Here is a 24,650-nt window from a genome sequence, read left to right on the forward strand (position 1 = left end):
ACGGTTTACTTTTTAGACTCAGCCTTCTCCCCTTGCTTATTTGATATCCTCTCAGTTCTCACAGGCTCGATTTCCAATTCATGTACCAGGCCTCTGATTCTCCCTATCTCTAGCCTTGTCATGGGATCACCTGTCTAATTATGGAGAGCCCCATGACAGTTTCACTGGTCACACAAGAACTAAGGGAGGCTCACATGTGTCAGTTAAACGCTCCCTCTATCTGTCCATATGCCTCTGCCTTCTTCACTGTATTGGATTGGCCCAAGTTGATAAAAAAAAGCCTCTGCACAGAGATGTCCCCAAAACAAGGCAGAGTGGCAGGAGACAGGCTCTCGTTCTGCCCTTAGGTTTTGTTTTAGTCAGAGTTCTCCACAGAAACAGAACAAATAGGATATATAGAGATATAGTGAAAGAGATTTTTATGAGGAATTAGCTCACACAATTATTGAGGCTAAGCAGTCCCACTCTCTGCTGTCTGCAAGCTGGAGGCCCAGGAAAGCCAGTGGTGTAATTCTAGTTCAAACCCAAAGGCTTCAGAACTTAGTGGAGATAGTCTAAGTCCTGGTCCGAGTCCAAAAGCTTGAGAACTAGGAATACTGATGTCCATGGACAGCAGATGGATGTCCCAGTTCAAGCAGAGAGTAAATTTGCCCTTTCTCTGCCTTTAAGTTCTATTCAGGTTCCAACAAATTGGATGATGCCTCTTTGCAGTGATGAGAGCCATCTTCTTCAATATACTCATTAAATGCTAATCTCTCCTGGAAACACCCTTACAAATGCACCCAAAACAATGTTTCACCAGCTCCCTGGGCATCCTTCAGCCCAGAGAAGTTGACACATAAATGAATCATTATAGGTTTATCTAAGGTTTAACCATAATTTGCAATTTATTGTGATTAATATGTCTTCAGTATCTGTAAGTGCTCTTTCTGTGCTTGAAAAGAATGAATATTGCTTAGTTGTTGTGTGGAATGTTCTATGCATATATTTAGGTTAAACTTCTTGTTATGTTGTTCAAATCTATGTACTTATTAATCTCATTTTCTATTTGACATACAAATTATCGAAAAGTGTTACGTTAAAAATTTCCCATTTTGCTTGTGGATTCATCAAATTTCACTTCATGTATTTTGAAACTGCTAAACTAAGTATGACAAGATGATAACTGTCAAATTTTCTGAGTTAGCCATTAAAATGGAAGCTGATGGTCACCAAATTTCCCAGTTTGCTTATGTGTTTAGCTAAGTACGATACTCCCAAGTTAAGCTTATTTCAGTGTTTTATTCTGTTTTGCCCTTGTTTAAAGGAAAATACTTTGCAATATTTGGCATACTAATGGCAATTTCCAAGATACATTTAATTTAAAATTGATAATGAAGGTAGGATTATATCAAAATTATTTGAGATAGTGTTATTTTTAGTGTCTCCTGCCACTCTGCCTTGTTTTGGGGACATCTCTGTGCAGAGGCTTTTTGAGATAGTGTTATTTTTAGGTCAACCCTTGGTTGACCTCATAGATTGCAAGAACCTAGCTTAAAATCTCTTATTTTTTTTATGCCTACGGCACCTGGTCTTCCTAGGTGGTCTCCCATCCAAGTACTAACTGGGACCGACCATGCTTAGCTTCTGAAATCAGACAGGATCGGGCTTGTTCAGGGTAGCATGGTCAGAGACAGGGTAGTGTTATTTTTAGTGGATACTTTTCATGATAATGAAACGAATAGCAAAAACAGAGCTCCTAATGCTATTGAGGATGTTTGTACACTATACGTGCCCCGAACTGTCAACCAGTCTACTGCTTAACATTAGCTTTGCAAGTATGACAGCTTGGGTATTGAATAATATCATAGAAACATGAAATATGACATATCATTCACTGAGTTAATGAGCTTCAACAAAGTCAAGATTTATTTATGATTATAACAATAAGTAGGTTAAGCCAAAAACTTCTTTTCTTCATCTACCAATTTTTATATAGATTCAAAGAAGCCAGAATACATTCCAAATTCTGAATGTTATCTATGCTTATTAAAATGCAGGTATCAAACCAATAAAAGTGCAATAAGACTCCACAAAGCATCTAATTACAGCTTATTTACATTGAATAAATAATTGCTATATACTGAAACCATAAGAAATCTTCAATGATCAAATTTACTGAGCTCCTGTTGTGTTTAGTAATGAGAAATACCGAAAGGTATAATACAAAGCTTTGAACATTTAAAAAGGATAAAAAACACAAGGAAAGGAAATGAACATTGTACGACCTTATAAAGATGCCAAATAATAATCAAGGTAATTCATCCATTTATTAAACAAATAGTGATTAAATGTAGGAATTCAGTGTAAGGAGGATTGCTGTGAACTTGATGGAGGAATCATTTGCAGCGTGTTTTAGATGATGGTTCAGATTTGGAGAGAAGAATATAAGGGTGGAGTCTAGTGCACAAAATCAAGGAGGCAGCAAATGAAAAACCCTTTAAATTATAAACCATTACATGAATACCCAGGGGATATTTTGATCTTCATGCTTGATTTTAAAGAGCACCATAATCATCCAAATGGTAAATATCATGAATAAGATGCTTGGAAAACCCAGCTGAATGTTTATAGGCATGCACTGCCTACTTTGTTAACAATGAACTATGCATAGCTGTGTAATGGCTTTGGAGTGGTAAATATCTGTTTGTTTAAAAACCAAATACTTCCAAAACCATTTCCTCCTTTACTACTGTATTATTCTCTTTGATGACTGCAGCGATGCTAATGATCTTAAGTCATTAAATTCAAGATGGAATTTGACAATAATATAAAATACAAATAGAATTTCAAATAAAGCATTAACTCCCACATCTCCTTCTGAGTACTGAGGATATTTTATTCCATACAGGATTTTTGTTGCTGATAAAATTTTGAAATTATTTTCTGTTTCCAGGACAGTATGCCAACTTCCAAACTAACAAATGGCTTTTTTCTACCAGGAATGATTTGTGTTTATGCTCTGAGTCTTTACCAGCTAAATGGTCTGGCACTGCACATATATATTGATGACCAAGCAAGAAATGCTTTTAATTTACTCACTATTTTTTTTGAGAATATCCTATCTGTCTAAATTACCTAGTGGGAAGCCTTCTCTTCCTTTGCTAGTCTAAATATATATTACTCTGTAGGGAGATAAAGCTCCCCAAATTCAAAAGAGTGCATGGTTTATCTCGGGAGGCCTGCTTGCATAAAAAAGAAAAGGCTGGTTCTGTGGAATTCCAGGAAGAAGAAGATTAAGTATAGATAAAGGGAGTGTCAAAGGGAGGGTCAAAGGAAGTGCCGATTGTACCTTGATCTTCAGGATGTTACTTTAATCATGTTATCTTGGGAGACCAAAAGGAACAGATTGTGTTTAAAAGAAGGATAAGAAATAAACTCGGAGAGACAGTTGTGAGATCTGCTCTCCCTCCTGCACCCTGTCTGTCTTCTCTTTTTTCTCAGTCCCCGCTCCCCCATTCAGGTACCCGGTTTGACTTGGTCGGCTGGCTTCCGACATTACTCCAAATATTTTAATAATGTATGAAGGTATGATTAGATATCCATATTTTTCACTTGATAAGATGATAATAAAACGTAGGAACAGGAAATCATCATAAATTTACATTTTTTCGGTTGCTAAATCTGGTATTAATTCTAGCTCTAGGAAATTCCACAGTGACATTTAATGTATTACATTACCAATTTATTAAAGATGTTATCCTTAATTTACTAAGAGATTATATCCAAAAGTTCATCAGTAAGTCAATTGTAAGTCAATCGTTTATAAAGGTAAACATATTTACATGGAAATATTTTATATTGTGTCTAGATTCCCTGGGCAATCTTCAAAATTCTGTTTCACAATATAATCATTCAATATAATTAGCAGTAATGTTCTTGAGGATGTCTGCTGTCACCTCCCTGTTCTGAGTTTTCCTGGAGGTTTTAGCTAACATGATAAGGAAATCAAGAAGGCAAGAAGGAAGGCTGAGAGGTAGGCAGGAAGGAAGAAGACATAGGACTATAAAGGAAAAGACAAAATGATTGACATTAACATATAAAAGCTTCCAAGAAAATCTAATAAGAGTATTCAGCTGGGTTATTGTACACAAGATCAACATATGCAATCAATAAAGAAAAGTACTTTTCACAACAGAATAAACATTGTTAGGTAACTTACCATAATGTATAGAGTGCAGTGATTAAAACACTGTAAAAAAAATTGTTGTGTTTATCACAGATATTAGACTTTTATCACAAAATAACATTGTCGATATTCAGAGAATAGGATAGTAGTAATAAGAGCCAACAGCAGTGACAGCAACTAATGCAAATACTTTTACATTCAAAGCACATGCTAAGAGGATTTTGGCATTATCTCATTTAATCCTCACAAAATCCCCAGGTGTTAGAACCCTCATCCCCATTTTAGAGATGAGGAAAACCAAGGTTTAACGAGGTTGTGATTCTATTCATTACATGGCTAACATGAACTCAAATATGCCTTATCTTACGACGAGACTAAGCATAGGGTCTAGACTCCAGCTCTGCTGTTTGCCAGGCAGGTTTTGGTAGTTGCTGGCTTTCTAAATTGGACATATTATCTTACTTCCAACCATAAATGTTTGTGTTTATGCTGAGTTCTTTCTTACTAAAGCTTTATTAATTAAAATGATCTTGGGAAGTTTACATTGCCTTTTGTTCTTTCATTCTTAAATAATGGCATCTCTTGCTTCATAAAGTTGGGAAGCTCTTTTTTGAGTTTCTTAGGTTCTTGCTCTCCCAGGGTCTATATTTCATTGACAGCTATTTACAAATATTTTTTATTTGTTTGTCTTTCCAAGTGAGCATTTCTGGTTCATCTTCAACATCTTAAGTTTCATCATATACAAATGGAAATTCCAAAGTTGCTTGTTTTACTTTTAATTATCATTCACATTTCTCTTGTTTACAACACCTTTGAAGTAAGACAAGATTTATTCTTAGCTTGTCGATTTTCATTTTCTTCCTCATGCTAAGGTCTTTGACCTCTTCTGTATTCACTGGCTTTAAGTATGAGCGCTATTTGTTTAATCCATTTGTTACATGTGATTATTTAAAAGACCTTGTATTTGATGAGATGTTTAAGCTTGTCTTTATTTTTCTGTTTTTAGCAAAAAAATCAATTTTTACCATTCAAGTGAATTGATGCAGTGGGTGAATCAAGATACCAACATTATCAGTTAAAGCTGTCATTTATATAGCTTTTGTATTGGTAAAAATGAATCTGACTCAGTTGATGGGCCTTGCATCAAGGCCCATAGACTGTGAGGTGCCTACACAGTTGTGTTCAAAGTATAAGGCTACTATCCAAGAGTTTTTGACTGTTACCTTTTTAATCAGTGTTGCTCCTCCCTCCAAGAGAGCCTTAAGAGAAGAGATATTTGAGAGATGAGAAGAAGGGACAGATTAGGAGAACAAGGACATAGCCGGGATAAAGGAAGCAAAGGAGAAGTCAAGTTTGTAGTGCTTCATGTTCTTTGTAAGCTCTTGTTTATCTTGTCTATGAAATGGGGAGACTCAAACTCAGGTCCTCAGCTGCCTTGGCCCCAGGGAAGGCCCTAAGTAGTCTGCAGGGCAAGGGGAACAATTATATATGGAAGCATCCGCTTCCCATTCCTTTTGTATTATCAGTCTCATAAAAAGAAAGTTGATGCCTTTTCACATTATCTTCCTCTCAAAACAATACGAAACTCTTTGTAGCTTAACTGAACTTATTTCCCCTGCTATCAAAAAAGTAATGCTTTTTTTTTTCCTGTTTATGAAAATTTGTATTGCAAATTAGAAGGGTCACAGAAAGAGAGCAATTATTAGACATCACAGTTATGAAGACACCTGGTCATTTTTAATACTGGGATTTAATTTCTTATTGGCTATTCTTCTCCTTAGTCTCTGGTCTAACACAATCTGTCTCACTCAGTCTAAAAGACCTTTTTTCCTCTGTCTCTCTGTCTGTCTGTCTGTATGTCTCTCTTTTTTCTTCCAATCTATAACATGCAGGGCTCTATCTAAAAACACTCAATTCTGTCTTACTTTAGTATGAAGAGTAATTCACTATCTATCTATCTTCTTCCACCCAGACTAGTTGAGGGTGAGAAATTACATTTGTATAATAAGATCATGTTATGGGGTGTTTTTCGTATGCAAAAGAATTATTTTCTCACTTAGGTTAACTCTCTTTCCTTGGTTCCTAAGGCAACAAGCTCGAACTGTAACTAGACTTAAAATAACACAAATTTCTTCCCTGAATCCTTTTATATTGGCCTGAAATATTGGTTTTAATTTTTTAATTCAATGACAGTTATTTTTTTTCTACGTGCCAGGCATTATGCTAACTATTTTTTTTAACTGATTTCAAAATATATTACAAAGTTATAGTAATCAACAAAGTGTGGTAATGATATAAAAAGAGACACATAAACCAATTAACTAAAGCAAAAGCCCAGAAAAAAATCCTCTCATGTGAGTTAAACTAATTTTCTTTTTTTTTTTTTTAACATTTACTTTTTATTTTCCCCTTCTCCCCACCCACCTCCCTTCTGGTAACCGCTAGTCCATTGTTCATGTCCATGAGTCTCTGTTTGTCCTGTTCATTTGTTGCTTTTAGGTTTATATCCCACATATGCGATATCATGTGATTTTCAACCTTTTCTGTCTGGCTTATTTCACTTAGAATGATTATTTCAAGGTCCATTCATATTGTTGTAAATGGCGGTATTTCATCTCTTATGGCTGAGTAATATTCCATTGTATATATGTACCACAGCTTCTTTAGCCAATCATCTATTGTAGGACACTTTGGTTGCTTCCATGTCCTGGCCACTTGAAGCTCTTTTTAAAATTATATTCAGAAGGCTCACATTAGACTTGTGTAGGAGATTAATTTGATTGATTGACCTCTGATTTCTACCACCTCATTTAGTTGTAAACCCCAGGAAGTAGTTTTTAGGGTTTCTATGAGACTCAGGGAAATTAAGTGCTTAGCTAAGGTCATGTAAACATTAAATAAAAGAAGCAGAACTCAAACTTAGATCATCTTCATGTGAAATTATATTGAACTCTAATTCCTAGAAGAGCACTTTGGGTAAACTCTTATTCCCCGTTGTTGGGCTCTTCTAGGAACAAGAATGTATTGGACCTACATTTCTTGTGACAGAAACCTGCTCTTCCTCTAGGCTTTTTCTACTGTTCCTTGTGCCTACAGAGAAAGTACACTTGGACGCGAGCCATTCCGCATACTCATCGCACATATTAAAGAAACGGCCTCTGAATTTTGAAAAGTAGCCTTTTGAAAAATATTCTAGGATATGTATTTTTATATTTTGCATTATAGATACACTCCAAACAGAATTGATATCCATCACATGGTCCTTCATAAGACTGTTGCAAATGTTGCAGTGTCCCCAATATCCAGAAATGTCTTGTTTTGGGCTCTCTGAATAAGAACTCAGCTCAAGGTGTCAGTTTCATGTCAGTTATCAAGATAACTTGATGCTGCATGATTTGAACTGCTATGACAGTTCTTAGATGTCATTCTCTCACAGAATGACTCTTTCTCTTGAAGAGACGGTACTCCTCATCCTTGATTCCACCATTAGAACATTACAGTAAGCCTCCATAGCCCAAACAGGATTTCAAATGGTGTTTAGATTATCAAGAGCGAGCATTTCTCTTGTTCTAGAAGGGCAGAAAATAAAAGTCAAGAGTGAGTCTTCATCTTCCAACTGCCCTGAAGGCAAGAGGAAAGCCAACAGTTTCATGCTGTTGTGTAGTGCCATGATGGTCAGGAATATCATTGTTAATGGCCCAATAAAGTTCAAGTCCAGTTAGTTCCCTTAGAAAAAATGCAATCTTTGAGTTTAATGTCTCTAGTACCTTAATTCTGAAAATATAGACTTTGCCAATGTCAGGATTTTATGAAGTTTTATAAACTTAAGTCTTAGGGGTAAAAGTATCATTCAGACACATGATTTGACCATATTAAGAGGGAATTAAGGAAATTTTTGGGAATTATAATTTTTCACTGTAAGCCATGAAAATAGTGAAAATGGAATAAAAAGTCACGGAGCACCCACAATGGAATACAGTATGAGAATTCCTTAAAAATTTAAAGTAGAACTATCATATGATCTAGCATTTATACTTTGGAGTATTTATTCAAAGGAAGCAAAAGCACTATGCAATCCTATGTTCATTGCAGCATTATTTACATTAGTTAAGTCATGGGAGCATGGATAAAGAAAATGTGGTATATACATACACAATGGAATATCCTGACATTTGCAGCAACAGGGATGGAACTTGAGGGCATTATGCTAAATGAATCAGACAGAGAAAGATAAATACAGTATGTCTCACATATGGAATCTAAAACAAAAGTAAAAAACCTAGAACAAAAAATCCACCAAGTTCATGGATAGAGAAAATAGATTGGTGGTTGTGAGAGGCAGGGGATGGGGGTTGGGTGAAATGAGTGAATGCGGTCAGAAGGTACAAACTTCTAGTTATAAGATTCCTGGGGATGTAATATAAGGTATGGTGATTAGAGTTAATAATATAGTATTCTATATTTGAAAGTTGCTAATAGAGTAGATCTTAAAAGTGCTCATTACAAGAAAAAATGTGCAACTATGGTGATGGTAATGGTTGCTAATTAGACTTATTGCGATGATCATTTTGCAATTTTGTGTATACAAATATTGAAGCATTGTGTTGTACACCTGAAACTAATATAATGTTATATGTCAACTATATCACAATTTAAAAAAATCTGACAAGTAAACTGCAAAAAAAAAAAAGTGTGAATGTATAGATATTGTGAGGACTTTGCTAAATTCTTGTGGGTGGGGTGGGGAATAAACCTTTTGTTTAAAAGAAAGCATTTAAAAACTTATGGGCACTAGACAGTATTAGGCCCATGATTTCTAGTTCTAATTAAGCTCTTATACGGTTAAAGTCAGGGACATTGGCAGGCAGTTAGATACTAAAATATGATTTGTATAACTAATAATAGTTTCTATTTGTATTATAGATGACTAGCAAAAAACACTCATGATGCAGACATGCAAACTTATGCTAGCATGTATCTTTGCTTTTAGAATGAGTCCTTTTTCTATGTAGATTAAAAACATTCGGTCACAGAGGTTCAATTAAGGTATTATTAACTCGAGGTATTTAGGAAAATTTACTGATGCATGTGCAAATTCTGATAAATGCTTTTAAAATAAAATTTAAATTTTAGAACAGTTTTAATTACAGATTTATTGTGAATACAGCACACAGAATTCTTATATACTCCACACTCACTTTCCCCTATTAACGACATCTTCTGGTACATTTGTCACAATTAATGAAAAATTTTGATACCTAATTATTAACTAAAGTCCGTATTTTATTCAGATTTTCTCAGTAGACGTCTAATTTTTTTTTTTCCTATTGCAGGATCCTACCTAGGATACCACATTACAATTAGTTGTCATGTCTCCTTAAGTTCTTCTTGCCTGTAACTATTCTGACTTTCCATAATTTTGATGATCTTGACAGTTTTGAGGAGTAATGGTCAAATATTTTGTAGACTGTTCCTTGGTTGGGATTTTACTGATATTTTTCTCATGACTGGATTGAAGCAATGTGTTTTGGAAAAGAAGAGCATAGAGATAAAGTCCCATCCTCATCACGTCATTTTCAAGGGTTCCTACTTATTAATGTGACTTACCTCTGTTGATGTTAATCTCGATCACCTGGATGAGGTGATATTTATCAGGTTTCTTCACTGTAGAGTTACTCTTCTTTTTCCCTTTCCATACTATACTCTTCGGAAGAAAGTCACTACGCACAGCCCAGACGTAAGGAGTGGAGAGTATATTCCATCCCCTTAAGGATAAGTATATACCTAAATTATTTAAAATTTTTCTGCATGGGAGATTTTTCTATTCTCCATTATTCATTCATTCATTCATTCATTCGTTCGTTCATTCACATCAGAATGGACTCTTAGATATTTATTTTTTACTTTTGGTTACAGATAACGTATCTAGTAACACATAGCAATTACCAGATGAATCTAGTAATGAATCTGGCAACACCCAGCAATTACTAGATGCTCAATAAATGTTAGCAATCACTTACTTTTAATTGAAAAACATGATGGGAGAAAGAATTCAAAAGTATCCCAGAGATTTTGAGGAGTGCTAATTGTAAATCATTTCCTAAAAGCTGAATGTTATAATGCAGATAAACTAGCCAGTAAACCAATTACTTGGGTATGAAAACTCAAGCTGAATTTTGTTAAACCCCTAAAAAAAATAGAATGTGTCCTAGGCTGCCACCTGCTGGTATGTGATGAACTAAAAAGAACTGTCTGGAAGATCCAATTCCACGCTAAGTGAAAATAGTGGTAGAAGCTTAGTTTATCTCAGACAATTAGGGTAATATTTTTACTAGTAGACTGTTTTATTAAAATCCTTATGCATGAGAACCGCAGTAATTTTTATTGATAATTTTAGCGAATAGATGGTTTTGTTAGTCTTAGTATTATCTATGGCTCAAATGTGAATCAAGGGTGTTATGAAAACTGTCTTTATTACTATTTTCTTTTCATATGTTAATCTTTTATAGTTTTATTATGGTTTAAGTTTAGTGGCATTAAACTGGAACCAATTCAAAATATATAATTAATTATAATCAGCTTTGATTGTTATGGTTAATTATAATCTAACCAGGGGTTCCTAAAAGGCAATCTGCATACCAGTTGATCTGGCTGATCACATCAATATTACTTAGTCTCTGTTTCATACATGCAGAAGCAGAATATTTGGGGGTAAAGTTTTTTAAAAAACATCCTATGTGATTCTTATGCAGGTAACTTCGGAGGCTATCATACTAGATGATAAACTCCCTGAGACAAGGATAATTTCTTATTCGTTTTTGTATTCTTGAGACTTAACAATACTAGCACACTGTAGGCATCCACAAAAAATTAGATAAATGAGTGAACAAAGGCGTGCGTAGACAAACTAATTGATACGTGGCTCCCGGCAACAGTTAGTAACACAACAGCTATGGTGGGCTAAACCTCTTGGCCTTCTACTTTATGTGTACTAGCCAATTAGGTAAATATTATTTGTTGGTCTTGAAAGTTTCAGAGAGGTTACATACACATTGGGATTAAAGTAGCTGCATGTTGGCCCAGTCAAGTTTTAGAGAATATGAGTAAATATGAGAATATGAGTACTAAAAATGACTTCAGACTCATTAAGTGATAAAGAAACAAAAAGGGATTTCGTTATTTAAACAAACATATACTTTGCTGTATTATTAGTTTCTTTTCCAATAACAAGTCAACATATAATTGAATCGATTTACCAAAAATTATTTTCTGTTTTTGCATGACACAAGGACTTGGATAGGTCCTTTAGCTTCTTTAGGCCAAGTTATTCAGATCTTGTGGGACTCCCTTGAAATTAAACAGTATTTAATGTCAGTAACAATGTAGAGAGGCAGTTACAGTATAGAGAGTGGAAAAACTTAAAAAACTATTATTGAAGAGATCCTTTGTGTGCCTGAGAAAAATTGACCTGTAACAGTTAATTCTAAAACATAACTTAGTAAACGATTAGATTTGTTAAAAAAAAGAAAACAAATCCTCTGATTCTCCAGTCAAAACAAATAAGGTCTAAAAAGTACATATTATAGCAAAATAATTTAGCAATTTCTAGGTAATTATATAAGAGCACTTGTTTTCTTGTTCTCATGGAATGTCGTTAAGGCAACAGTAATTATATTAAAATTTAGCAGCTTTTGAAAATGTATTGTTTCAAATTTTTTAAAAAAATTTATTTTATTAATAGTTTCAAGTATACAGTGCATTGGTTAGACATTTATATAGTTTATAAAATGATGCCCCTAATTTCTCTTCTTTCTTCTGGCTCTTCACCTAGTCTTTACATTAATGCTAACTGCATTCCTTATGCCATGTTCCCCATCCCCATGATCATCTATCAACTACTAATTTGAGATAAAATACTAAGGTATTATGGAACTTATTACTAGACATTAGAAAAATAATTTTAAAAATTAATAGATTAAGAAAACAAAAAACAGGAATCTATTACGGGGGAAATAAAATAATAATACTTGGATAACCAAATGTATTTTTTCTGGAGAAAATATAGGGAATACTGAAAAAAAGATAAAAATTTCATCAAAATGTAGATCTGAAAGCAGGATGGGTATTTATTTACTTTCATGTCAGCCATAACAGATGAATTTAAATAAAACTTGAAAGAGAAGAAAAATTGAATATACATTTGTATCACATGTATTTTCTCCCAATTCAGGTACATGGCCATGTAGCTTGGGTATTAAATAATAGATCATTCTTTTTGCAAACTATCTACCATATACAAAATATTAATTTTTTCAAAAAATAAACAGCAGAAGTAGAATTTTGGAGACTACTTTTTAAATGTAAACTCTTTCAAACAGTAAAAAAATTACTAGATTCTGATATATTATTGTACCTTGAAGTATTCTGTTTTTATTAAAAACTGTCAATGAATAAAAGCAGTAAATTTAGAATACAAATTAGTGCAGACTGGCATTTATATGTATTCTTAGAATCTATAGAGATGAAAAAGCACATCAGCAAAATGTTAACTATTCAAAACTAAAATCTCATTTGAAAAGTAAAATATATATAACTATTGGTGTTGTGAAATAACGACGATATTTAGAGAGTATAATATAAAACCAAATAATTCGCTCAATTATAGATGCATTGAATGAAATCATTTGAACTATTTGAACAAGGCAAAATATGTTAAACATTGGTCAATTATTTTAGTTATAATTTCCATGCAGAACAGATAACAATTGTTGCAAGATTTGTGGGTTTCTGAAATCCTATACTTCCATATGTGAATATAGATTTTACTCAGCAAATGACATAGCTGGGGAACAATCTGATTGATTACATATTTACTAGACTACTTATAAACACAGAACAGAAACCAAAATAATGAGAAAGGGAGAAATCTTTGTGATTTGAGATGATATATCCCTTCTCTCATTACTTAATGATAACATGTTGACCACCATCTTGTTCAATTACTTCTCTGCAAAAGCAAAAGCAATAAAAGATTCGCTGAAGACTGAATTAAAAGTAAATGCCTTAAAACTTCTGGTAGTAGGGTAAATATTGTAACAGTGAAAAAAATGTAATGTAAATGCTACAGCTTGAGTTGAAGATGTTACTGCAAGTTGAAAATGATCTCTCCTCAAGAAACAAAAGTATCTTCTTGTCCATAGATTGATATCTGGAAAACTTAGGTCTAATACTAATAATATTATAATATTATTAGAAACAGAAACAGACCTAAGTTTCTATATTATTATTATTAATAATTGGAAAGTCTAAGATATGACAGTGCCACAATATTATGTATGAAAATACATTTCGACAGGAAGATTCTCAAAAAGTAATTCTAGATCATTCCATATCTGTTGTACATTCTTTAAATTTAATGGCGAAAAAATATAGTAAGAATCTTTTTTTACTCTATTGAAAAGTTTATCTCATTCAAGAACTGTAAACTACCTTTTATTTCATTGAAACAACAGAAGTCATTGCAACAAACATTTACTTAATTTTGAAATAATTATAAATTATATGATGTGAAAGTCCAGTTGAGGCTATCCTGCCACTAATACTCAATTGGAGGCAATAAGCAATGCTTTTTTTTAAAAAAAATAAATTATTGTTATTTAAAAGATAAGTTATCTAAAGATTATATGCTAGCCAAAGATATACTTTTGACAACATCTACGTTTAAATGTATTTTCTCAGTACTAATTTGGCATGACTCTTTCAGTATGGAGATTTTTTTTACTTTAGGTATTTTATTTATTTTTATTTTATTTCATTTTGTTATAGTTTCGAGTATATAGTACATTGGTTAGATATTTATATAGTTTATGAAACGATCCCCTCGATTATGTTATCACAGTTCTGGCTCTACACATAGCTATTACCTTACTGTTGACTGCATTCCTTATGCAGTACTCTCAATCTCCGTGACCATCTATCAAGTACTAATTTGTACTTCTTTAACGCTTTACCACTTTCCTCCAGCTCCCCAACCTCCCTCCCCTCTGGCAGGTGGTGTGGATGTTTTATATTTTAAACCATTTTTATTTTTAAAAAATACCTATAGAAAACTACATAAAAGGGATAGAGAGCCTAAGGAAGCAAACATTCTTGTAACTATCACCTATGTCAAGAAATAGACCTATGCCCTCCATTCCCATGATTCTTTGGGCTCTTTTTTCTTTTCTGGCACATAAGACATTCCAGGCTCATCCTATATTTTCTCTGCCCTCCCTGGAATTAGCTATTGTTCCAAAGAGCTCTGGTTCATTTGATTAAAAAAATGGTATTTACAAACCGAGATCTGGGTGACAATTGTGCTCCTCATTATTGGGATATCATTGCTTTTCTGCCTCCTCAAAGAAGATAATCTTTTTAGAAAAGTTTTAAAGTACTGAAAGAATATAATAGTCTTTTCAAAGTTTTAGAGATAATTTGAGGAACTATGATGATGAACAACCACAACTATGTAAAAATTTACAATGGAAACTGATGCATAGTATTAAATTGGATATCAATGTATGAGGCACAAATATTATATTTTCCCCCCTAAATTTTAGTATAGACCTTACCCCCATTGAAGTTTTGCCTTTTTTTTTTTTTGTAGTAGTAGTTACCAGGCACATTTACAAATCCTGTTTAGCCCTTTAGAAGCTTTGTGAACAGCCCTTATGCATTAACTAGTTCTGACGTCACCATAGTAACAGCAAGCAGTGCGCACGCACTCATTTAAAGAGCCGAAGTGCTCTGCAGCCACTCAAACCCGCCCTCTTTCTCAGATCGCTCCGCCTCCGTGTAGCCGGGACGGCCCTGCTACGCCCTGCGGAATCTAAGTCACCAATCACTGCCCGCATTTCCCAGCCGTCATTGGCACGTGTCCCGGGTCAAAAGCTCGGGGGCGGGCCTCTGGTTTCGCGCATGCGCTGTTGTCCTCTCTCCCCACGCTGGTTCCGCGTCCTCTCGGAGTAGTTCCTCCGCCTGGCCTGGAGCGTCTCGTGTCTGGGGCTCTTCAGGCTGCCGCCGCTGCCGCCGCTGCCGCCGCCGCGATGGGCAAAACTAATGACTCTCGGAGTCCGGGAGCCCGGCCCGATCCGGTGCGGAGCTTTAATCGCTGGAAGAAGAAACACAGCCATAAGCAGAGCCAAAAGAAGCAGTTGAGGAAGCAGCTGAAGAAGCCCGAGTGGCAGGTCGAGCGCGAGGTTATCAGCCGCCTCATGCAGAACTACGAGAAGGTGAGGCCGGCGCTGGGGAGGGGGCGCAGGCCGCGGCTTATGCACGTGGGTGGGCCGGCAGCGAGGTTACGGGTCACTACGGCGATAGGCTGCTGAGGGGAGGGGGCTGACCAGTCACTGGAGACCGGACCTGGGGAGTCTGCCGTTTGTACACCAGGCTGAAGAAGGGAGTGAGGTGAGAGGTGCCATTGGGGGGTCCTCTTGAGGCCCTACAGGTGGTCGCCGGTGCCACAACTCTGGCCTTTTGACCGCTCTTTTGCTCACCACACTGTTCCTGATAAAGTGATGGAAATACAGTGATATTTAAGGGTAGGGAGATTAATGCTGTAATAGTACAGTAATATACATAATAATACTAATGATAACGATATTAATGACACCTACATTTTAAGCCACTCACCATGTGCTTGCATTATTTGGTTTGATCTGAGATAGGGTCTTATTCGCATTTTACAGATGAGAACGTGCAGTTCCAAGAGAATAAGAACTTGTCTTAAGCTCTTACGCTTGAGTGGTGTGGAATTGGACCCTAGATCCATGTCTTTCCGATTCCAAAGCCTTTGCTTTTAACCTTTAAGCCATACTTGCATGCCTTAACATCACCCATCTTTCTTCCTGTGCACATCCAAGAACTGGCATAGAAAAGCAGGACTCCTGGTCCATCTCTGGTACCTATCATCCCACATTGTTGCTGATGACTTAACATCACCCATCTTTCTTCCTGTGCAAATCCAAGAACTGGCATATCTCTGGTACCTATCATCCCACATTGTTGCTGATGTTCCTAGATGAGTTTCCTTGTAGTTACTATTTTGACTTCTTGACCTCTTTTCCTTTCAGGCTTCTTGGGACTGTCAGTACCCTTCTCCCTCCCCCTAATTCGTATGTCTGTTGACCTTCACCCGCCTTATTCAGCCTCTTAGTGATTGCCCCATGTAGTGCAGTATAATCAGGGATTTAACTTGTGGGACATTTCTGGAATTCAAGTTACCACGTGTTATGCTGGTATAGCTTTCCTTTAAACCCTTAGAAAACAGTGAGGTTAAATAGAGCATAGAGTTTGTTTTGGGCTTTTGAGTTAAGGTGATGATGATCTAATCCTGGCTTTGCTCACCAGATGAGTGACCTTGGGCAAGTTAACTTACCTTGTTGGCTTCCCTTTTTTTTTTTCTGGTCTTTAAAAGGCATGATAATATCTACTTTATAAGTTGTGGGGAGTTTGTAAGAATGCATGTAAAGCATTCTACGCAATCCCTGGCACATAAGTATTTCATATATTAGCTGCTATATTATTACTGCTATGGCTGTGTATATATATACACAGTACCTCAAAAAGCATTGAAAAGTAAATTACTGTTATATTGCAGTTTTGACTTTTCATCAGAGACTAGAATTGTTAAGGGGTATAGCCTCAGCCCTTGCTTCTCTTCACTATGCTTTCTTCCCTGGTGTAATTCCAAGGCTCATTCTTGTGGACCAGTGATTCCTTCCTATATTGTGCACAGAGCTCTTCTAATTTCATATCCTTTTTTTCTGCCTGTGCTGGATGTCTTTACCCATGTCATAGGATACCTTAAATGCTACAAGTCCAAAACTGAGCTTATTATCTTTTTCTTTTAAATTCATAATTCTTTGTATTAGTTCCCTATTGCCATTGTAACAAATTACCACAAACTCTGGGGTTTAAAACAACAGAAATTTATTTTCTCACAGTTCTGGAAGCCAGAAGTCTGAAATCAGTTTCACTGGGCTGAAATCAAGGTGTCAACAGGGCCATATTCCCTCTGGAGGCTGTAGGGCAAAATCTGTTTCTTGCCTCTTCTAGCTTCTGGTGGCTGTTAGAATTCCTTGGCTTGTGGCTGCATCAATCAATCTCTGCCTCCTTGGACACATTGCCTTCTCCTTTTCTGTGTCAAATCTACTTCTGCCTTTTTTTTTTTTTTTTTAAATAAGTACACTTTTGATCGCATTTGGGGTCCACCCAGATAATCGAGGATAATCTTCCCATCTCGATTATTAATCACATGTACAAAGTCACTTTGCCATGTAAAGTAACATTCACAGTTCCGAGGGTTAGGATATGGACATATTTGGGGACTTTTCTTTAACCTATCACATCCTAGTCCAACATCTAAGCAGACTGCTGAGCTTGAAGCCTAGGAATAATTCTAGAGACTTCCCTTTTACCATTCTTACATCTAATCAGTCACACTGGTGATCCGTTCTGCTTGTTAAATTTCTCAAATGCTGCTTTGTCTTAAATTCAGGCCCCATCATCTTTTGCCTGAATTACTCTGGCAGCTAAATAGGGGTCAGCAGCCTTTTTTTCGTAACAGACCAGATGGTAAACGGTTTTAGCTTTGCAGGTCAGATGCGTAGAGCTGCTCAACTCGGACATTTTAACAGAAAAGCTGACATGGAAATATTTAAACAAATAGATGTACAAGTTGTGTTCTAGCAAAACTTCAGTTACTAAAACAGTTGGCTGGTGGAATTTGGCCCTTAGGCCTTATTCCCCTCTATCCTCCATATTGCTGCTAGGATGAGTCTTTCCAAGATGAAAATATCAGGAGTAGCTTGACTCCTGATTAAAACATTTCCTTGGCACAGTTACTTTCAGGAAAATGGCTAAATACTTTAATGTGTCAACATGCTCTAGTCCAATGAAAAAGTAAGTTATTTGCGGTCAGGTGGACCTGGCTTAAATATCACTCAGTTTGGGTATTGACTCACCATGTTTCTTAATGTTCCTGAGTCTCAGTTTCTTCATTCAACAGAGATGATTAACCACCCAGAGTGTCATAAGGCTCAAAGGAGATAATGTATGTAAACCAAGCAGTCTGTGATAGGCATACATGAAAAAACAGCTTGCAGTTTGGTGAATTGTCCATGCTCCTCGATGCTTCTCATTCTGGTACTTGATGTTCTCACTGCAGTGAGCACCTTCATTCCTCCATTCTAGGGACTTGCCCTTCAAGATTTAAGTTTCTCTTCCTGCCCTCCCTCGGTAGAGTTAGCACTGCTGTACATCTGTAGCATTTTGTATACACTTTTGTTATAGCATTTATTACTAGGCTGTGATGATTGGCTTCTTTGTTTAACTTCTTTGTTCATCCTCCCACTAAACAATAAACCATAAAAAAGGTCAGAAGCCATTGGTACTCACCTCTGCTCTCCCCAGAGACTAGTTACACAGTGCTTGTCCTTGAGTAGGTACTTGGTGTTGAGATATTGTTTGGTGCACAATGACCTTTTCCACATGGCCTTATTCTAGTTGATAACATTAGTCCATTCTTTTGGTCTCTTATTTTAAATTGCTGACACTTACCAAGCTTTTATATGTGTTGACTTGCCATGTCTTCAACAACCATATGAGATTGTTTACATTATATAGGTAGGAAACTTTAAGGCACAGCAAAGTTAAACGGTAAGTGAAAAAGCTAGTACGTGAAAAGTTCTAACCCAGGTAGTCTAGGTCTGACACCAGAGCTCTAAACCACTACCCTTTACTGCGCTGCAGTGCACAAATGTTTAAATCTGTCTTTTCATTAAGTTGTAGCAATTCCTCCCCCTCCCCAATTATTACTGTTTTACTTTTTAAAATCTTCGATATAGTTTCTTAAGACTTTGTCAAGAAATAAATGCAGTGTGAAATCAATTGCCAGGTCTAGTAATACTAGATTACATCAAAGCAGATTCGTTGTTCTCTATGTAACTAAGGGGGGACCCTCACCGAATGGTTCCTCAGATGGTAGCATTTGTTCATAAAACTTTTATTATACTGCTGCAGTACACAGGTGGTGCTCAGTAGCCTCACTAGTGAAATACTGAGCAATTTTATTCAGAAACATTTTGAAAAAATTTGACGGATACTTATTAAGGCCTAAGTAAAAATAGGTGGAAAAAGAATTCATGTCTGTCTTCCTTTGAAGGTGGGGTGGGCTTGATACATTTTGACAGATGTTTTAATAATGAATAAATAATAATAATAATATGTATAGTGCTGTGGTGTATTAGGGGAAAAAGGTTGAGTTATCCTGTACAGTGTCCTTTCTGGCCAGATGAATTAGAAAAAGCATGTTTTCTCAGCATACTACTACTCTTCCTCGTTGTAGTTGCATCCTTAGGCTTGGCTTGTGGAGCTGGATTTCAGCCACATACTTGAACCTTACCTGATACCTTTGTGTAGTGCATGAACTTTTCAGTGGTTTGTGGTAGCTGTAAATGGAGCTAGTTCTTGAATGAAGCGTTTCTCCAGATAGAAAAGATTGGCAAGGACATAGTAGAAGGAGTAACATGAGTAAAGATAAAAAGATGTGAAAATACATGGTGTTCTTCGAAGGGGGAAATACTCCTTGGAGTGTGGTAGGTGTTCCTGAACTGGCTTCAAATGAGATTGGAAAAGAGGGAGGTGGACTGTGAATGGTTTAGGAGTCTGTAGTAGGTAGAATAATGGCCTCCTAAAGATGTCTAAATCCTGGTCCTGTGAATATCCTTAGAACCTGTGAATAAATTACGTGGCAAGGGGTAATAGATGTCTAATCAGCTGACCTTAAAATAGGGTGATTGATCTGGGTTATCCAGGTGGGCCTAATTAATCAATCAATCAATCACAAAGGGCCCTTAAATGAGGGAGCTGAAGAGTCAGTGACAGCATTCTGTGAAGTGAGAGAGACTTGTTCATCCATTGTTGGTTGGCTTTGAAGATGGAATGTGGGGAGCCTCTAGAAGCTGGAAAAAGCAGGAAAATGGATTCTTTCCTAAAATTACCGGTAAGAATGCAGCCCTGCTAACACTTTGATTTTAGCTGAGTTAGACACATTTTGGTGTTCTGACTTTTATAAATGTAAGTTAATAAATTTATGTTGCTTTAAGCCACTATTTGTGGAAATTTGTTACAGCAGCAGTAGGAAATTTATACAAAGGCTATACTCAGAAACTATCTGGCAGTTAGAAAACATATCCAAGCTACAAGTGGTCTAGAGGATAAGAGACCAGGTTAGGAGGTCTTGGGAACTCTGAGTGGCAGATGCCATGATGTGATTAAGTTAATTGGAGATTTTTTTGGGGGGGAAATGTCTATGGAGGTGAAGAGAAATATGGAAAGAATGGAAAGAGGAGCAGGTAGGGAGAGTCAGGGTATAGCAGTTTTAAGAGCTTAGATGGAGGAGGTTCCTCAAGCCAAAGTTGCCCATTAGAGGAATCCCTTGTCCTGCTAGAATGGACATGCAACCATACTGCTGCTGTGTTCAGTTGTTGGTAGCAGGCCAGGGAAGCATGGCATTTTCAGTGGTGGATCGAGGGAGTGACTCCTGGCATTATCAGTCAGTCGTGCTCCCTGGAGCAGGAGATCTGGGTTATGTATTTGTAAGGCCACCATGTAGGATCTGTGTTCTGGAGGAGCTGATAGAGAGTTGGAGACTGAAGCTTCGAGAGAGCTATTTTAGTTCAAGAACTGTTTTCACTGTTGAAGAATCACTCAATCTCTCTTTACCTGGGATGCATTTAGACTTATCATAATCAGCTGTGCTATATAGGCACTGCATTCTAATCCTGGTTTCTTTTTTTCTTAAGAATTTCATGTGGTGTAATTTGATGCAGATTTCTTTTGATTGCAATAGGTGGAACACCAAATTAGATTGGACCTGTGGACCATAGTTTGCTGACCCCTGTTCCAGAGCATCAGTGGAATAAAATTTTTCTTTGGTTCTTTGGTTTTAGGAGGTTTTTATACTTTCTTCTGCTTTGGGATGTAAAAGCATTATTTACTTTTGTGAGAAAGGACAGATACCTTGGAGACATTGCGGGTTCAGTTCCAGAGCACCGCAATCAAGTGGGTCGTAATTTTTTTGCTGGTGAAGGGTCTTCAGTTGGTTAAAAACACAACATCTGTGATGTATAAATAAAGTGAAGCGCAATAAAATGAGGTATGCCTGTGATAGGAGAGTGGTGAAGTGGTACCCACCCTGTTCTTCACTCTGTCTCCCTCCAGCTTTTCTACCACCTTTGGGAAGTTTTTAACAAGTACCATCATCGAAACATTTGTTTTTGGATTTCAGAAGAATGCTACAGATTTTAGAGGGAGTGTGAAGGTTGGGAAGACAGGAGTGATTTTTTTCTAAGAAAAGAAAGGAATGAAGGGAAGGGGAAAGAGAATGTTATTTTGTTTTAGGAACCATAGCCATCTTCCACTCTGGTTTCTAAGTATTCCTTGGAATATAATTGAGAGTCTTCTGGAATAGGGTCAGCAAACTTTTTCTGTAAAGGGCCAGATAGTCAGTATAGGCGTACCTTGTTTTTTTGTGCTTTGCTTTATTGCACTAAACAGGTTTTGTGTTTTTTGCTAATTGAAGACCCTCCACCAGCAAAAAGATAACTAGCTTTATTGTAATACTCACCTTATTGCTGTGATCTAGAACTGAACTCACAGTGAACTGGAGGTATGTATTAGTCTTTGTGGGTCATACGGTTTCTGTCTTAACTACCTCGACAATATGTAAATGTCTCTTTGCCATATCTACATAGACAATATATAAATGAATGGCTGTAGCTGTGCTCCAGTAAAACCGTATTTACAAAAACAGGCACCAAATTAGATTGGACCTGTGGACCATAGTTTGCTGACCCCTGTTCCAGAGCATCAGTGGAATAAAATTTTTCTTTGGTTCTTTGGTGACTTCTTTCTAAGACTGGGATATAGCTTTATATTGTAATGGCTGAATGAATGCTGGAACAGTTTTATTCTTCCAGACTCTCCCTCTATGAGGTTAACAGATTTTAGAAAGATGCACATTATTTCATTTGAATAGCCCACTTTACCTATGTTTTATTTCTAATGGGGATTGAAGAGTGTGTTATCTGTCTAGCTCCTTCTGTAAGCAGCTTTTTAGCTGACAATAGCACAAGAGCAAGGATGGACCGCACCTAATTTTAATGTCCTGTTTGGGAGATTACCTTCTAAATGAGGTAATTTTCTCCTAATACTAGTACACTGATTCTGCTTCCTTTCCAGTGTTATCTGGAATGATTTGCAGAGATTAAGTCTATGGTTTAACATTTGTGTTTTCAGCATTTTAGTCCAGAGAGTAACCCTGTATGGGCTATATTATGCGTCTCGGGAAAGATGTGTAGACTGTAAAATACAAGCTGTTATCCCTTTACTGCCTGCAGTGTAATTTAAATAAACGAACCATACAAATACAGCTTTCCTCTTTTGCGAATCATGAATAATTTGGCAGCCTATTCCCAGATCTGAACAGTAGTTTTTGCTTTCACCATCCGTAATAAAGTAATTCTTCTGAGCAGCCAAGATGAAATTCAGAAATTGGGTTGATGCTAATGAAGAACATAAGTAATGCATATTTAGATAATGTAAAGTTAAAGGACAAAATGTTACTTATTGTGGCTTCACTGTGACAGACACTTCCGCCGGTTATATTTAAATAATACCTTTTAGTATACTCTGAAATGAGTAGTTGTCAGGTTGGATTTCACATGCCACTGATTTATTGTTAAAACTTTGAAAGGTGTGTACTAACAAGATAAATTTCTCCAGCTCACTCCAATCTATTCTCTAAAGTGTGTAACTAGAACTATTCTCAATGCGGTCTGTGGTTTATAGTCATTTTGACCCTTATTTCTTCAACTGATATTCCTTAAAGGATATGCTAAAAGTAAATTTTCTTCCTAAAATTGACACGATTATGACTTATTGTGTTAACATTTTAGAGATGAAGGATGTTCAGAGTAGTAGTATGTGTGTTGAGTGAATAAAGTTTTTTTAAACACCAGTTTAAAATAGTTACAAACTTATATTTTTGATAATAGCTTCATCAAGGCATATTTCCTTTCAGAAGAAATGATGATTTTTTTGAAGTAATGATTAAGTTAAATCCTGCAGCACAATGTAGAGAAAAAAGTGGTTTTGTTATAAAACAAATCAATTATATGATGTTATTTAGTTTTATCTGACATAGTCCCCTTTTTCTTTTCAGATAAATGTTAATGAAATTACAAGATTTTCAGATTTCCCCTTGTCTAAAAAAACATTGAAAGGTAGGTAAATGTTAGATTTCTTTATGCTTTTCATAAATGGAAAAAAGATTTAGAAACAGTTTAACTTGACAAATCTTGTTTCGGCAAGTAATTTTAATACCACGAAAACCTACAATAAGAAACAATTAAGTAGCATGGTGGTGTGAGAAGACTCTTCATAATAAAGACCATATATGACAGACCCTCAGCTAATATACTCAGTGGTGAAAAATGGGAAGCTTTTCCTCTAAAAATTAGGAATAAGACAAGGATGCCCAGTGTCACTACAGTTATTCATAGTGCTGGAAGTCCTAGTCAGAGCAATTAGGCAAGCGAAAGAAATAAAAGGCATCCAAATTGGTAATGAAGAAGTGAAATTGTTACTTTTTGCAGATGACATGATTCTTTATATAGAAAACCTTGAAGACTCCACCAAAAAACTATTAGAAACAATAAACAAGTTGCAGGATATAAAATCGATGTACAAAAATTTGTTGCATTCTTATATATTAATATGAAATATCAAAAAGAATTCCATTTGCATTTGCAACAAAAAGAATAAAATACCTGAGAATAAACATAACAAAAGGTGTGAAGGATTTATACCACTGAAAACTATAAGACATAGTTGAAAGAAATGGAAGAATACACAAAGAAATGGAAAGATATTCTGTGTTCATGGATTGAAAGAATCAACGTAGTTAAAACAGCCATATTACCTAAACCAATATATAGATTTAATGCCATGCATATCAAAATCTCAATGGCATTAAAAAAGATAGAACAAAAAAATTATCAAATTTGGAGTCTTTTGTGGTTCCATACAAGTAGCCAAAGCAATCCTGAAAAAAAGGGCAAAACCAGAGATTTCATACACCTTGACTTGCGATTATACTACAAAGCTACAGTAATCAAAACAGCATGGTATTGGTAGAAAAACATGTACAGAGACCAATGGAACAGAATTGAGAGCCCAGAAATCAACCCACATGTATATGGGCAACTAATTTTTGACAAAGGAGCCAAAAACATGCAAGGGAGAAAAGAAAACCTATTCCATAAACGGCATTGGGAAAATTGGAAAGCCACATGTAAAAGACTGAAACTAGACTGTTATTTGACACCATATACAAAATTAACTAAAAATGGATCAAAACCTAAATATAAGATCTGAAATG

General features: G+C 36.0%; 1 protein-coding gene across 1 annotated transcript in view; it reads left to right on the top strand.

Moving 5' to 3' along the window:
* Window positions 1–15,130: 15,130 nt before the first annotated feature.
* DDX10 (DEAD-box helicase 10) overlaps window positions 15,131–24,650 on the top strand; it is a 230,211-nt gene continuing 220,691 nt past the window's right edge. The window contains exons 1-2 of the mRNA XM_006913434.3: window positions 15,131–15,438; window positions 23,433–23,493. Coding sequence (XP_006913496.1) covers window positions 15,253–15,438; window positions 23,433–23,493 — 247 coding nt within the window. The 5' untranslated portion in view covers window positions 15,131–15,252. The remainder of the gene's footprint in view (window positions 15,439–23,432; window positions 23,494–24,650) is intronic.

The sequence above is a fragment of the Pteropus alecto genome, unplaced genomic scaffold (assembly GCF_000325575.1).
Source record: "Pteropus alecto unplaced genomic scaffold, ASM32557v1 scaffold385, whole genome shotgun sequence".
NCBI lineage: Eukaryota > Metazoa > Chordata > Mammalia > Chiroptera > Pteropodidae > Pteropus > Pteropus alecto.